At 39.2% G+C, this 16,865-nt stretch overlaps 1 protein-coding gene across 1 annotated transcript in view; it reads left to right on the forward strand.

Moving 5' to 3' along the window:
* The window catches only part of TTLL11 (tubulin tyrosine ligase like 11), a gene marked incomplete at its 5' end in the record, with an annotated part of 196,961 nt that overhangs the window by 42,543 nt on the left and 137,553 nt on the right, over positions 1-16,865 (forward strand). The window contains 1 exon segment of the mRNA XM_080669649.1: positions 1,827-1,960. Within this exon segment, the coding sequence (XP_080525775.1) occupies positions 1,827-1,960 (134 nt within the window).

A 16,865-nucleotide genomic window follows, 5' to 3' on the forward strand; every position in this document is an offset into this window, starting at 1 on the left:
CAGTGAGTTTATTTTATGTCGAAGGGTCCACATTAGAGCCCAGTTTATTAGAACTTTTTAAGCCCCTTTATTTCTTGCTTAATCCTTCTCTACATCCTTCTAAACAAGAACTAAGAACCTGGGCATTGACATGTTGAAGCTGCAATTTTTAGGTTTATCGCTCTTTTTAATATGCTGAGGGAAGCAAGAAGTAGGTTATTAAAACCTTCATTCTCAAGTGTTTACCCTCTGCTTCCTGAACATGGCAGTTTAGAGAAACTTCATTCAGTCTGATTGTGCCCTCTTGGAAGGTGTGATAATTCGGACATGCCGAGCTAACATGAAGCTTGGTACATTCTATTAAAAAAAAAACTTAGCTCAGCCCTAGCTTGGTTTGGCTCAGTGGATAGAGTGTTGGCCTGCAGACTGAAGGGTCCTGGGTTCAATTCCAGTCAAGGATTAAAAAAACTTCGCTCAGCCGAAACCGGTTTGGCTCAGTGGATAGAGCGTCGGCCTGTGGACTGAAGGGTCCCGGGTTCGATTCCGGTCAAGGGCATGTACCTTGGCTGCGGGCACATCCCCAGTGGGGGGGTGTGCAGGAGGCAGCTGATCGATGTTTCTCTCTCATCGATGTTTCTAGCTTTCTATCCCTCTCCCTTCCTCTCTGTAAAAATATCAATAAAATATATTTAAAAAAAAATAAATAAAACTTCGCTCAGCAATTTTCTAGTGTCAGCAATGGGACTGTGTAGCTCTCTCAGGGTGAAGACCATTTTTTTGTTGTTGCTGTTAATCCTCACCCGAGGGTATTTTCCCATTGATTTTTAGAGAGAATGGAAGGGAAGGGGAGAGAAACATCAATGTAAGAGAGACACATTGATTGGTTGCCTCCAGCATGTGCCCCACCAGGGCCAGGATCAAATCTGCAACTGAGGTATGTATCCTTGACAGGAATCGAACCCAGGACCCTTCAGGCCGACACTCTATCCACTGAGCTAAACAGGCTAGGGTGTAAAGGCCATTTTTAGTGGCAATATTTGCTTTGAGAAATAAGCATGCCAAAATAAAAAATAATTTGCTTAAAATTTGCTAGGGTAAACACTCACTTCTCTTGTCAGTGTTACTCAAGATGTGAAGAAAAAAAAAAGTCCACCATTCTTTTCAAATGTTTTATAAGTGAGATATTTCAGTTCCCTCCGGATAAATTAATTAGATCTGGTCAATGTCTGCATCAGTACTTAGAACTGAAGAACTCCTATGGATTCCATTTTCCCCTTAAACTATAATTATGCTATGATATCTTCTCCAGTCCCTGTCCTTATTTCAGGGAGATAGAGTTTATGCTGGAAGGTATATATACTTTTATTTTATACATTTAATACTCATGAAAGATTAAAACAATTTAATTAAGCTTCTCATGATGTAAGCACAGTCTACTAGATAATATTCTCTAGGGTATAAGATGGAAGGAATCCCAAAAATAGGTATGGTGGCCCCAAATTTTAAAAAGATATTAAGTTTTAAGTGTAAGATATAACTGCGTCTCTTTATTCATTATCTAGGGGCTGACAAAGAATGGAGTAATAAGCTAGGGGGAAACTCATTCCTTTGAATTGATGTTTCATTTTTATAAGGAAAAAAATTCACCTATCACCTCAAGTTTTTTATTAATTTGGTAGGTCTTAACAAACCATGAGTCACCGCCGTGGGGAACAACTCATACCTTTTTTTTATCCAGTCTGAAAAGTGACTATGTCGGGTGGGTGGTTTTAAAAGTCCCAAACAATGGCTGTTTTATAGCTAGTGGCCCACTGTTGTTAAAACCTCACAGCTTCTCTCCTCCCCAGGCATGACGGAGATGGTGCGTAAAATTACTCTGAGCAGAGCAGTGAGAATTATGCAGAATCTCTTTCCTGAGGAGTACAACTTCTACCCTCGCTCTTGGATTCTGCCTGACGAGTTCCAGCTCTTTACTGCTCAGGTAGATGGCACTCCGTCCCATGGCCTTGAATCATACTGTGGTTGCGACCGTGTCCTGGGTTCTGTGTGCTGGGAGCTGGGGCCAGAGGTCCCCAGAGAGCTGAGACTGGCCAAGGGAGTGTCTAACTCTAACAGTACATAGTAGGTGTTGGCAGCGACCACGGCAGATTGCAGAGTTGAACAGGTAGGGTGACAGGTAGGTAAACTGAAGAAGTGTGTCCTGACATGAGGAGACGGTCCTGATACTGATATTTGAAGCTGCATCAGGGGATCAGTGTTTGGGGAGCCAGGGAGACAGAGCAACAAAGCTGGAGCAGATGGCTGAGCCCATAAGAGGACTGGGCCTATGAATGAATCCTGGAGGTGTGGTCCCAGGGTATGAAATGTGGGAGGTCAGGCTCCGCTTCAAGGCCAAGGAGTAGGTCTGACAAACTGAGTGGCGGGGGGAACCTTTTAAGTGTCAATTTGTTCCAGAATCAGTTTTCAAATCACCCATTCCATATTGAAGCAGTATGTTTGAGCATGAAATATTTAGTTGAAAACCAATTGGCCATATATATTTTGGTTCGTTTCTGGACTCTACTTTGTTCCATTCATCTGTGTGTTTACTCTTAGCTAAGAAAGCTATGGCTTTATAGTCAGTCTTATCAGGTAGTGCCAGTCTTCCCCTTTGGTTTATCTTCAGAATTGTTTTGGCTACTTTTGGTCCTTTGCATCTCTGGATCAGTTTTATAATCAGTTTATCCCATTTCTACAAAGAAGCCTGCTAGGACTTTGAATCTATAGCTCAGTTTGGAGACAGTGGACATATTAACAATGCTGAGTTAGATACATAACTTTTTATTTTTAAAAAAATGTAAATGTATTTTTATTAATTTTAGAGAGGAAGGGAGAGGGAGAAAGAGATAGAAACATCAATGATGAGAGAGAATCATTGTTCTGCTGTCTCCTGCATGCCCCCTGCTGGGGTCAAGCCTGAAACCTGGGCATGTGCCCTTGACCAGAATTGAATCCAGGACCCTTCAGTCTGCAGGTCGACACTCTATCCAGTGAGCCAAACCAGCCAAACCCATTGACCCCCTGTACCTTCTTCCCACTTCCTCCCCAAGCCTTCACCAATCTATTGTCTGTCCATGGGTTATACATATATGCATATAAGTTCTTTGGCTACTCTCTTCCCACTCCCCCTTCCTTTATTTATATCTTCCTTAATTTATCTCAGCAATGTTTTATAGTTTTCCCTACAAGTTTTTATTTTTTATGTTATTGTAAATGATATTTTTGAATTTCATTTTCCAATTGTTTGTTGCTAGTTATAAACATTCAATTGGCTTTTTAATTTTGAACTTGTATCATATGACCTTGCTTAATTCCCTTATTAATTGTAGAAGTCCCTTTTTGTAGATTATGATTTTCTATGTATACAATTAATTCATCTGTGAACGAATGTTATTTCTTCCTTTGTAATCTATGTGCCTTTTATTTTTTTTTCTTGTTAAACTGCCCTGGGCTAGGACCTCTATACAATGTTGAACAGAAGTGATTAGAGTGGACATCCTTGCCTTGTTCCCAGTCTTTGGGGGAAGCATACTTTGGGGGAAGCCTTTCACTGTTACATATGATGTTAATGTTAACTAGAGGTTGTTCATAGATGCCCTTTGTTAACTTGATGATGATGTCTTCTATAGTTTACAGAAAGTTTTCATCATGAATGGGTGCTTAATTTTGTCAAATGCCTTTATGTATCTATGAAGATGATATGATTTTTTTTCTTTATTTTGGTAATATGATGAATCACACTGATTAATTTTTTAAATGTTAAACTAACCTGATATAAGTCCTACTTGGTTCTAATGTATTATTCTTTTTATATACTGCTATATTTTGTTAGGATTTTCTGTGTCTTTGTTCATGAGAAATGCTGGCATTTGATGTCTTTGGTTTGGTATCAGGCAATCTTTATTAAGTGATTTGGCAAATGTTTCTTCTATTTTTTGAAGATTTTATATAATACTAGTATCATTTCTTTCTTATATGTTTGATGGAATTCACTATTGGAGGTATTTGGGCATGGAGCTTTCTTTCTGGGAATATGTTTTCTTATTTTTTAAAAATACGTATAGGTAATTTTTCTTTCAAGGGACTAGTCCATTTTATCTAAATTGTCAAATCAATTGACATAACATTTTAAAAAATAGTATTTCCTTATTGTTTTTTAACATCTATGAGATATGTAGTGATCCTCCCCTATTTCATTGCTGAGATTGGTAATTTGTGTTTGCTTTTTTTTATGATCAGTCTAGCTAAAGGCTTATTAATATTGTTGCTCTTTTCAAAGAACCAATTTATGATTTTATTATTTTCTCTCTTGTTTGTCCATTTTCTACATCATCGATTTCTAATTTTTATTATTTCTCTCTACTTCTTTTGGGTTTACTCATCTCTTCTTTCTAAAATAAAAAGCTATTTATTATTATTATCTTTTAATTTTAATTCTTTATTGTTTAAAGTTAAAATAAAAAGCTATTTTAAAGAGGAACCTAAGTTCATTGATTTTAAACATTAAAGCAATAAGTTTTCCTCTAAGCACTGCTTTAAATACATCTCAGAAATCTTTGTATGTTACTTTTCATTACCATTAAGTTTAAAATGTTATATAATTTCCCTTAAGATTTATTTGATCCCTGGGTTATTTAGAAATGTGTTGTTTAACTTTTAAATAATTTGGAATTTTACCAATATCTTTTGTTATTGATTTCTAATTTAATTGTTGACATAAGAGTGTGTATTCGGTATTACCTTGCTCATTTTAATTTCATTGAAAGTTGTCTTATGACCCATATATTGTCTATATTGGTGAATGTTTCATGTGCATTTAAAAATAAAATGTACTCTGGAGTTGTTGGGATAGCATCCTACAAATGTCAATTAGGTCACATTGGTACTTGGTACTGTTCACGTGTCCCTTACTTATTTATTGCCTACTTGTTCTGTCAGTCATTGAGAGAGTATGTTGAAATTTCCACCTCTCATTGTGGACTATCTCTTCATTTTAGTTATGTCAGTTTTTGCTTTACATATTTTAAAATTCTGTTCTTAGTTTGATGATTTGACTCTTTTATAAGGTAACTTTCCTTGTCCTGAAGTCTACTCAATATTAATATAGCACCTCTGGCTTTCTTTGGCTTAGAATTTTCATGGTATATCTTTTTACCAGTCTTTTACTGTTAACCTGTCTACATTTTTTAAAGAGTGCTTCTTTTTGACAGTGTGTTATTGGGGTATGGTATTTTATCCAGTTTAACAACCCCTGCCCTTAATTGGTGTGTTTAGCCCATTCATAATGTAATCACCAATATGGTTGGATTCAAGTATGCCATTTTGCTATTTTCTATTTATACTATATGTTTGGATTAATTGAATATTTTTAGTGTTTTGTTTTATCTTCTCTTTAAGCTTCTGAGTTATACTTCTTTTAAAAGTGTTTTTCATTTTTTTCCTGCCCCAAAACAGCCTTGGGCAAACTACGGCCCGCGGGCCGGATCCGGCTATTCTATCCAGTTCTCTTGCTCTCCCCTCCGCTCCTTTACTTTGAATTTATATTAGTTCACACAAACACTCCATCCATGCTTTTGTTCCGGCCCTCCGGTCCAGTTTAAGAACCCATTGTGGCCCTCGAGTCAAAAAGTTTGCCCACCCCTGCCCTAGAATCTAGGGTTTACAATGCATCTTTAAGTATTTCCTACTTCAAGTAAAATATAAACACCTTGCAACATTATATTTCTACTTCCACTCTTTTCCTGTGTGCTATTGTCGTATATTTTACTTCTGTGTTATAAACCTCATAATACATTATTATTTTTGCTTTGAAAAGTCAATCTATATATATAAAAGCCTAAGTGACTGTTATGTCCGAATGACTGGAATGAACAGAATGACCAGTCAACTAGTTGCTATGATGGGCACTGAACACCACGGGGCAGAGGTTCAATGCAGGAGCTGCCCCCTGGTGGTCAGTGTATTCCCATAGCCAACCTCCCACAGCCGGCAAACCTCCAGTGGTCCCTCCCCCTGTCCTGCAGGCCCTGTCCAGCAGGCCCTGGCTGGCAGGCCCTCAGGCCCCAGCAGGCCCGGCCCCAATCAGGACTGGATGAGACAGCCCCAATAGGCCCTGATCACCTGCCAGGTCTAAGGACCCCACCGGTGCATGAATTTCTTGCACCGTGCCTCTAGTTATCTTATAAAGAAATTGAAAAATGAGTATATTTGTCTTTTATACTCACCCATACATTTACATTATCAGAATTCTTCATCCCTTTGTGTAACTCTGGGATTCCATCTGGTATTGTTTTCCTTCAACTTAAAGAATATTCTTTAACATATTTCTTGTAATGCAGGTCTGCTGATGACAAATTCTCTCAGCTTTTGTTTGTTTGGAAATGCCTTCAGTTTTGTAAATGTTTTGAAATAATTTTGGATTTACAAAAAAGTTGCAAATGTGTAGTAGAGAGTTCACATATACCTTTCATCTAGCTTCCCTTATTATTAATATATTATACAAATACTGAAACTTGGAAATTAGCATTGGTATAATATTAGTAAACTATCTATACACCTTATTGGAATTTTTCCTATTTTCCTACTAATGTCCTTTTTCTGGTACAGGATCCACTCCATGATCCCTCATTGCATTTAATTGGTAAGAGTACTTAATAATTACAAAGAGATATACCTCCTGATTTTTATCAGCCACATGTGGATATAGGACCAGCACATTGGTGTCTCCACCCCTCCTACAAGTGTGGCTTCTTCTTTATATCCTTAGTTATAGGAGTTCTGTTTAGCTAGATTTCAGGCGGTTTTGAATGATGAGTTTTCTGTAGTTTAGTTGTAATTTTGATGTAGTTGTGGGAGGATTTGAGTATCACATTTACCTACAGTGCCATCTTCACTGGAACCCAGGTCTTCTTTAATCTCTTTGAACAGTGGGGTTTTTTTTGTTTTTAATGCACAGCTCTTTCATATCTTTTGTTAAATTTATCACTAAGTATTTCAAATTTTGATACATGGGCAATCTTTTGGTTTTAAACTTCAACTTCTAGTTATTCATTGTGAGTATGTAGAAATATAATTGATTTTAATTTATTAATCTTGTATCCTACAACCTTGCTAAACTCTCCTAATAATTCCAGTAGCTTATTTTGAAGGTTTGATGGGATTTTCTATATAGACTATCATGTTCTCTGAGAATTGGATGGTTTTATGTCTTGCTTTCTAATCAGACCTTTATTTATTTTTCTTGCCTTATTGTCCTGGCTAGAATCCCCATATAGTGTTATAAAGGCAAAAGAGATGCTAAGGGTTGTATTAAGACATTATATCTTATGTACGGAAGGACAGATGTGAGGAATATTTCGAAGGTAGAATCTACAGGTCTTGGAGACAGATCAGAGAGGGGTATGCAGAAGAAGGTACAGTTGATATTTTCAGGAATCTGGTGGGGATGCAGTTGCCAAGATGGGAAGCCCCAGAGAAGGAGGAGGTTTAGTGGGAAAGATGGGAAGCTGAGCAAGTGCTTGTTGCTTAACTGTCAGCTTTCTGAGTTTAGCCATTCAGATAGACTCTTTATCTTCAGTAAAATGGGGATGTGGGGGTTGGCAATTGCTCCATCTCTTTCTGTTTTAGCAGGAAGAGATGGAGCAATTCTAAACTCTCAAGTGTTACAGTCCATTTGATTAATGCTGAAGGTACTTAGAATGGATAGTTCCCTAATATAAAGGAGGAATTCTTTGTCTCTTAAAGGACAATAATCTAGAATCTGCTGATTCAGGGTCTGGCACATGCAGAACAAGACTATGAAAACCCATCATAGTAACTTACTGGAAAGCCTTGGTACCATCACTTATTCCTCATGGGATCTCAAGTAAGTCTCTTCTCTTCTCAGCCCCATTTCTCCAACTGTTAAATGGGGAAATGATTATAACCTCGGAGTGATTGTGAGCATCCAGTGAGTATTTGATGATGAAATGCTTCATTAGCTGCAAATCTGAATTAAAAAAGAATACATGTGGCATTCTAATTTTTAATATCACCTTTGCTTTAATACGAAATTATACATTCAGTTTAAGAATTCAAATATAGGGATGTATAATGTAAAAAGTGAAAAAATATTCCCACTCCTCAGAAATTACTGGACACTTTAGTGTATATTTTTCCAGCTACTTCCTATTTATAAACAAATATGCACTGTAACACACATGGCTTTTTTTCTTTAAAAATGGGATTTTATCATACATTCTCTTTTTTAGCTCTTTTCCCCACTGAATATGTTTTAGGCATCTTTCCATGTCAGCACTAGATAGTAATCAATTGTATGAATGCACTATAACTTTTAAAATTACTTCTCTGTTGATGGACATTTAGGTGGTTCTCAAATTCCTTAGTTTAAAAAGTAATGTTGTTGGGCATTCTCTCAGATATATATCTTTCTACATCTGTGCCAGCATTTCCTTCAGGTGGACATCTCAAAGTGGAATTACTGTATTAAAGAGTTGTGCATTTACATTTTGACTGGTAAAGCTAAACCGAAGGCATCATTAGAAATGGTGTATTTAATTATGAGGGTAAACTGTCTTGTCAGGGCCATGGCAGTGAGCTCTCAGAGAGGTATGTGGGCTTTGCTTTGTGATTCTTGGTAGCAACAGGAAGAGGTCTGAGTAGCTGTGAAACATTCTAAAAACTGACACTGTGAGTATTTTATTTCTGACATTAATTAGGATTAAATTTGCTTCATTAAAGAAAGGGGAAGATCACACTCCTCTGCTATAACCATTTGCAAAACTGGTTCCCAAATATGATCAGCAGGTGGCACCAGCAGGAAGCAAGTAGGATTCTCAGTGGAAATTTCTGTGAAAACTAGAGGAGGATGCAGGCTTCCTTTCCAATTTTAGCAGATGGCCAATAAAAAAATTCCTTGGAGTTTATTTTGCATATGGTCTCCCATCTGGGTATTTGAGAAAAGTACAGTTTTGTTATCAAAACAGTATTTATTATGGTGAAGGAGTTTGTATTTCGCAGAAGAATTTTTCAGTGAATAAAGCCAAAAAGCTGTTCAATAATGCTTTCAAGTTTCTTGGAGGGAACCAGTGAGCATGGTGTCCTTCCACTATCCTCTCCAGTTACCCTCCTTACTTAGCTTTGATTGATTCAGCTCCTCGAGGCTGAATGAAGCACATTATTTGCAAAACCCCCAGGGAACAAAGTTCTCCACTGGCTTTAGAACTAGGAAAATGTGGACTTACTTATAAGTGGGTCAGAGTCCAGGCAGAAAGAAAAACTGCAGTATGAAGCATATGTTCCTTGTCCTCATCCCACATTTATCAAATAAACTTCTGGTGAGTTGCTTATTTGCATAATTTTCCTTCATGTGGACAGCATGCTGATCTGACTGACCTTCAGGGCACCCGATAATTGAAGTTCACCTACAGGGTGAAGTTTAAACTCCTACACATGCCTTGCAGAGCTGCTGCCCACCTCTGCAGCCTCAGCATCCAGTTTCCCACCTCTTCCTCTGGATCCTTCCATATTCAACTGCTTTAAGTACACGCCTCTGCACACGCCTCTCCTTTTGCCTGGAGCACTGGTCATTATCCTTCCTGCCCCTCTCCCAACTCCATAGCTGCCTTCTGTCACCTGACAAATTTTGCTAATTTTTCAGACCCCTGCTTATCTTTTACTTTCTCTATAAAGCCTACTCTGCCCCACCCCACTGGGAGGCATTTTGGTTTTCTTTCTTAAATGTACACTGTACTCATGTTTATCACACTGTTTAGTGACTACATGCTTAGTTATCTTTCTCTCCTGCTCTAAGTTCCACGAGGACAGTGAGTGTCTGGATCAGTCTTACTCATCATTGTATCCCTAGTGCTTGTCACAGTGCCTGGCTGTAGTGGGAAGTCAAGTATATTTGCCAAATTGAATTGCAAACTAATATGTATGGTTTAAAATAATTTCTCTTGCGAGTTTAGCCATCAAAAGTTAGCTTCTCCAAGGCCAAGGGTATTAGCCTGACCCAACCTGTCACTTTTAAAAGGGTGTGGGCCACACCTGGGCCATGAGGAACTTACCAAAGTAATGGCATCCAGTGGGATGGTGGTTGGGCTGCTGACCTTTCCCAATGATGCCCAAACTCTATCCCACACAGAGTTCTGCACATGGGCAGCAGGCTTGGGAGCCATCAGGGAGACCAGAATGCCTTCTGCTTATGCAGCCTGGCAGCCCGGGAGGCCAGGGTTCTGGTGCATAACCAGTAGAAGACAAGACAGAAGTGAGGGGGTTCCAGCTGTCAGAAGCAGGCAGTGATTCAAAGCTTCTGGCAGAGACGCTGTAGGAGCCATGGTTTCACCTCCCTGGCTGCTTCAAGTTTTATTGCCTTTGTTGCCAAAAATAGAACTTCACTGCCTGCTTAGATATATCATGCTGTTCTTGTGTCCCTTGCTTAACAGCTCAATTTGTTTACTGGAAAAATATCATCCAAAACTCAAGATGGTGCTCATCTCTGGAAAAGGATGCTTTAGGTCCTATTCATTAGGACATCCTTTTAATTAGCCCGAGTGACACTGGCATCTGTGTGGTGCTTCGCAGTTCACCATGTGCTTTTTATATGCATGGCCTCTGTTATCCTCCCTCAATTTGGGGAATTATCATTATCTCCAATTTACAGATGAGAAGACAGAGGTTCAGAATCAAGGGTTCTTGCTCATGGTTACACATGACTCTACAACAGCTAGTGCACTCAGACCTCTGGCTCAGTACAGTTCAAACATTTCCTGAGACCTACTAAGTGCCAAGTGCTAGGGGTACAGGTTCAATGTATCCTTGCCCTATGCAATCATTTAATGTGAAATGAAACACTGAACCAGGGTCAGGAGACCTGCTTCACTTCTGGTTCCAACTCCTTTCCCCCCACCCTCCAGTTTTATTGAGATATAATTGAGACATAATATTGTATGTTTTTACATCATGATGATTAGATGCACACATATATAGCAAAATGATCATCATAATAAGGTTAGTGAACACATTCATCATCTCACATTATTACAATATTTTTGTGGTAGGAACATTCAAGATCTACTTTCTTAGCAACTTTCAAGTATATAAACCAGTATTGTGAACTATAGTCACCATGCTATGTATTAGATTCCCAGAACTATTTATCTTATAACTGGAAGGTTATCTTATAACCACAATTCCACTCTCTGTTTCTATGAGTTTGCCATGTGTTGCAAATGGCAGGATTGCCTGGCCAGTGTGGCTCAGTGGTTGAACATTGACCTATGAACCAGGAGGTCAGGGTTTGATTCCCAATCAGGGCACATGCCCAGGTTTCGGGCTTGATCCCCAGCAGGAGATGTGCAGGAGGCAGCTGATCACTGATTTTTCTATCTCTCTCTTTCTCTCTGAAATCAATAAAAATTATATTTAAAAAAAGCAAATGGCAGGATTTCCTTTTTTATGGCTCAATAATATTCTTGAGAGAGAGAGAGAGAGAGAGAGAGAGATTTTATCTATTCATCTGTTGATGGGTGCGGAGAACCAATTCCAGCATGTAATAATTACAAGAGTTTTACCAAAAAGTTGGTGAAGCTTGGGGAGCTCAACAGGGTTGAGTCACATGTAGTTTACCTGTTGGAAATGGCTAAAAGGCACTCCCCCCAAACCTGAACAGGATTGTTAACTGCCAGACAGCTCAGGGCATTTTATTGCCTCCTGTTGGCCAAACACCTGAACAGCTATAGGCTATTCCCCAAACTGACAATGTTTCTGTATACCCTTTGATACGTACCCTTTGAAGTGTGTATTTCCACCTTGCCTTAGGACAAATTGTACTAATAAAAGCAGGTTCCTTGGTCAAGGTGAGAGTCTTCTAGCTCTTTCAGCTGGAAGCTCCTCTGACCCCCAATGCCTTTCAAAACTATCTTTCCTCCACAGACTCCTTCTTAATCATCTACACGCAGCCCCTTTCTCCAGAATGCTGAACCCTTTGTAAGGTTGGGAAAAAGAACCCCGGCAGATGGGCGCTTAGGTTGTTTCCATGTGTTGGTTATGGTGAACAATGCTGCAATCAATCTGAGAATGCAGATACCTCTTAGACATAGTGATTCCATTTCCTTACCCAGAAGTGGGATTCTGGATCATATGAAAGTTCTAGTTTTAAAGTTTTTGAGAAAGATCTATATCGTTTACATAGTGACTGTACCAGTTTACATTCATATCAGTAAGTGGGAGGTGACATCTTATTGTGGTTTTGATTTGCATTTCCCTGATGATTGGTGATATTGAGCATCTTTTCACGTACCTGTTGGCCATTTGTATATCTTCTCTGTTCGGGCCCACTACCCATTTAAAAAAATATATATTTTATTGATTTTTCACAGAGAGGAAGGGAGAGGGATAGAGAGTTAGAAACATGGATGAGAGAGAAGCATCAATCAGCTGCCACCTGCACACCCCCTACTGGGGATGTGCCCATAACCAAGATACATGCCTTTGACCGGAATTGAACCTGAGACCCTTCAGTCCCCAGGCTGACGCTCTATCCAGTGAGCCAAACCGGCTAGGGCCCACTGCCCATTTTTAAATGAAATTATTGTTATTTGCTATTAAAATGTATGAGTTACTTACATAATTTGAATATTAATCCCTTACCAGATATATGGTTTGCAAATATCTTCTCCCATTCTGTAGATTGACTCTTCGTTTTGTTTATAGTTTCTTTTGCTGTGCAGAAGCTTTTCAGTTTGATGTAGTCCCACTTGTTGATTTTGGCTTTTGTTGGTGTCATATCCTGCTGCCACCTCTTAGCTGGGTATGGGACCCTGGCCAAGTCATCTACACCCCCATCCCCAAGAAAAAAAGATTGCAGAACATCACTAAGGTTCCTTTCACTTCTAACCTTTTGATTCTGTGAGTTTGGCTTTCCTGGACTTCCATAAAACTCTCTGCTGGAGTTAAAATTCTTCACAAATTTCTGTTGCCAAGGTTTTAGTTGGAGCACAAAGTGCCTTATGTAATCAATCATCTTCTTGCAATGCTGGGTCAGTGCAGTCCTGGGCGTAGGGAAGCACTGATGGTGAAAGCTGCCCTGCAGCTGCTTCTGGAACCCCACGGGGGCTGGCTGTCTCCTCACCTCCACCTCACCCTCCCAGGAGGGTCACTGAAGCTGTATCTGCACATTCCATCCCGAGCCCTATGGGGTGGTTGGCTGAGGCCAGCAAATATTGACTAAGCCAAGACATCCTTCCTGTTGGTTCCCTCTAAAGCCCTTTCAGAAAGATTCATATCTGCCCAGGTTCTTGCACCTCTGACTGTCTCTTCTGCCAGGGACAACCTTCCTGTGTTTGTCCACCCAACAAACTTTCTGAGCTTCCCTGTGTCAGAGTTGATGCCACCAAATCTATGAAGGCTTTTTCTGATACCCCCTCTCCCACTCCACCTCCCACTCTCCTGTGCCCAGACCCATGGACAGTTCCTCTGGGACCCCTTCTGGACTCTCCCTCAATTATAGGACCCCCAACACGCTATTTTGTGGCAGTGCTTCTGGTTGAGAGATAGTGAGGCAAGGGCTTGGGTCATTAAGACCTAGGTTAAAATCCCCCTTCATCACTTTTAAAATGTGTACCTGGGTAAGTTACTTAATTATTCTGAGCCTCAGTTTCCTCAAAACCTGTAACACCACAGGGATGCTATGAGAATCATACTCTATCCCCTCAGTGAATGGACATTTACTTATCTTCTGTCCCTGTGAAACTGGGGGCTCCCAGGGAGCTTAGAGAGTCATTTCCATCTCCCCTGTGCTCAGCACAGGGGATACTCAGGCATATGTGTGTGAAATGAATGAATATGGAAAGAAGTTTTATGGTCTTTGATGGAAATTTAAGCTAGCGCTAAGACTGTTTACACAAAGTATTATGGGTGTTTCTGGCTTATTGGAAATGGCCTTATTTTAATTTTTAATAAAAATCTAATCCTGAGACTAGTCATCTCATTATTTGATGATAGGTCATTTAGGAGGGAAAAGAGCTAAGACTTCTCTTTGACTGAATGGCATCAAGCTTGGCTTAAACATTTTCCTGCTAAGGTTCCCCCTCCCCTCTTAAGCAGCCTAGTGCAATAATACTTTTAAAAGTAGAAACTCTATTGTTAAATTTCTACATTTCAATTTGGTCCCAAATACATTTAGCACTTTAAATGACAACTATTATAATCTTGCTGCTTTGCAGTCCTGATTTTGTATGAGGAATTTTGAGGTAAGTACTGTCATTAATGGGCTGCTGCTTTAACGTGTCCACCACTCCTCTCTAAAGAAAGGCAAGCTTATCCAGGTACACACTTTTCTGGGAGACTGTTTTAAAGGTCAAGAAAACCCTGCTTTCTAAAGCGAAGAAAAGGTCATCTTTCACCCTTCAATTTTTGTCCTTTCATTTCATTTTGCAAAAGTTCTTCGTGATGTCGCCTTAGTCACTTGAGTAGAGATGCCTAATTTTTTATAAGAAAATAGTGGAACCAATCTTGAGATAGATCAGTGCCTATTTCAAAGGGAAATTATGAAAATTGCTCTGCCTGTACCTTCTTTCCTCATTTCCAAAGAAATGAAGAAGTCTCTCCTACTCTGTTTCTTGTTCAACTTCTTTTCTGTGTAATTGCTTTTTGGAGGAGTGCTAATGAAAGGCAACTCGAAGTCGAGATTTGGATTTAGAAAGATGCTGTAATTGAATTCTCTGGCCTCATTAATGAATGATTCTCTTGTCCTTCCCTCTCACCCAAACTTCCACTGCCTTCCTCCTTGCCTCCTCCTGAAATTAACCCCTTCTAGAAGGCTTAGAAGAGTAGGATAAAAGGACTTGTTTGGTTAGAATAGATCTAATAAGTGCTTTTCTATTCTTTTGGAACTAATGGCTCTCTTCCATTTTCTTTTAACTTTTAATGTTGTCATAATTTCAGACTTACCGAAAAATTGTAAGAATAATAAAAAGTTTTCTGCACACCCTTCACTCAACCCCAAATGTTACCATTTTGCTACATTTGCGCTCCCTCCCTCTCCATTTTGAGAGTAATTTGCATACACGATGCCCTTTTACTCCTAAGCATACCATGCATATTTCCTAAATAAATGAGTATTTTCTTTTATAGCCACAGGTAATTATTGAAATCATGAAATTAACATCGACCAATACTATTTTCTAATTTAATCATATTCAGGATTTATTCAGATTTTGACAATTGCCCCTTTAGTCTCCTTTAACCTGGAAGAATTTCTTAGTCTTTTTTCGTTTTCATGCCATAGGTATTTTTGATGAGCACAGGGTACTTAGCAGACTGCCCCTCAATTTGGGTTTGTCTGGGGTTTCCTCGTTAGGTTCAGGATAAAAGGGGAGGGCATTAGAATGACACCCCTATAACCGTGAGCACCCTGAGCACCAGCACAAAAACAACTGGTGACGTTAACTTTAATCATTTGGTTAAGGTGGTGTCTGCCAGATTTCCACAGAGGAGTTGCCATTTCCCCCTTCCTAATGATTAAGTATCTTGAGGGAAGATATTTAAGACTATGTAATATCCTGTTATTCCTCAAACTTTTACCTCTAGTTTTAACCTCGGTTAATGATTCTTGCCTAAATCAGTTACTATTGTGATGGTTGCCAACTGGTGATTAACCACCATTCATTCTGCATTTGTTAGTTGAGTTTCTACTGCAAGGAAGAACTTTTAATTTATTTATCTATGTGAATATGCATGCACATTAGTGTGGACTCGTGGATTCTTATGTTATTCGACGAGTTATAATCCTCTTTTATTTATTTTGTAGCTCAAATTCTCCTAGATTTGTCCAGTGGAGCCCAGTGTCCTCTCCGCAGCCCCTGTTACTCTCCGAGCGCTCTGTTCTGCCCCGACAAGAGGCCCCAGGCTTTGTTGTGTTTTCCCTGCACCAGCCTGGGAATCAGCCGAATTTCCAAGAAGCCCTAGTGTTTTTGTGCTGGTGCTCAGGGTGCTCACGGTTATAGGGGTGTCATTCTAATGCCCTCCCCTTTTATAAACATATTTTGGGACATTCTCTTTACCATCCTGAGTGAAATATAATCAACCTTCACACATATTTCTTTAAAAGACAACAACACCTAAATGTTATTTAAAAAAAGAAAAATAAGAAAAAGTTCTTTATAACAAAATTTTGTACATTTCAATAAGACACTGCTCTGGGGGCACAGTTACATAAGAATATGTAATGAAGTGGCCTGATGCTTGCACCTACCTGTCCTGAATGAGTTTGGATATAAGAAAAGTAGGACAATTTGATTAAACATTATTCATGTTCTCTCTCATACGTCTATATATATTATACATGATATCATAAATAGGATATTTTTAAATATTTAGCTTTTTTCTTCTTAAAAAATACTTTTATTGATTTCAGAGAAGAAGGGAGAGGGAGAGAGAGAGAGATAGAAACATCAATAATGAGAGAGAGAGAGACAATGATTGGCTGCCTCCTGCACACCCCCAACTGGGGATCAAGCCTGCAACCTGGGCATGTGCCCTGACCGGGAATTAAACCGTGACCTCCTGGTTCATAGGTTGATGCTCAACCACTGAGCACACTGGCTGGGCTAAATATTTGGCATTTTAAACTGTTCTTTACATATAATCACATTGTGTTATGTGGGTAACTCAGATACCATAAGCCATGTGCCTTCAGCGATGCAGTGCTTCTGAAATACTCGATAAAATTCCAGGGCGGGGGAGGTGAAGTATAATTTTCCCTGTATTTACATGGTTGTTGCATTCCTAGAAAATGGTGGTGCTCCTCTTAAATCATGTGGGAAATTCTTTTTGTTTACATGTGA

This window comes from Plecotus auritus (assembly GCF_963455305.1).
Source record: "Plecotus auritus genome assembly, chromosome: 5".
NCBI classification, from domain to species: domain Eukaryota; kingdom Metazoa; phylum Chordata; class Mammalia; order Chiroptera; family Vespertilionidae; genus Plecotus; species Plecotus auritus.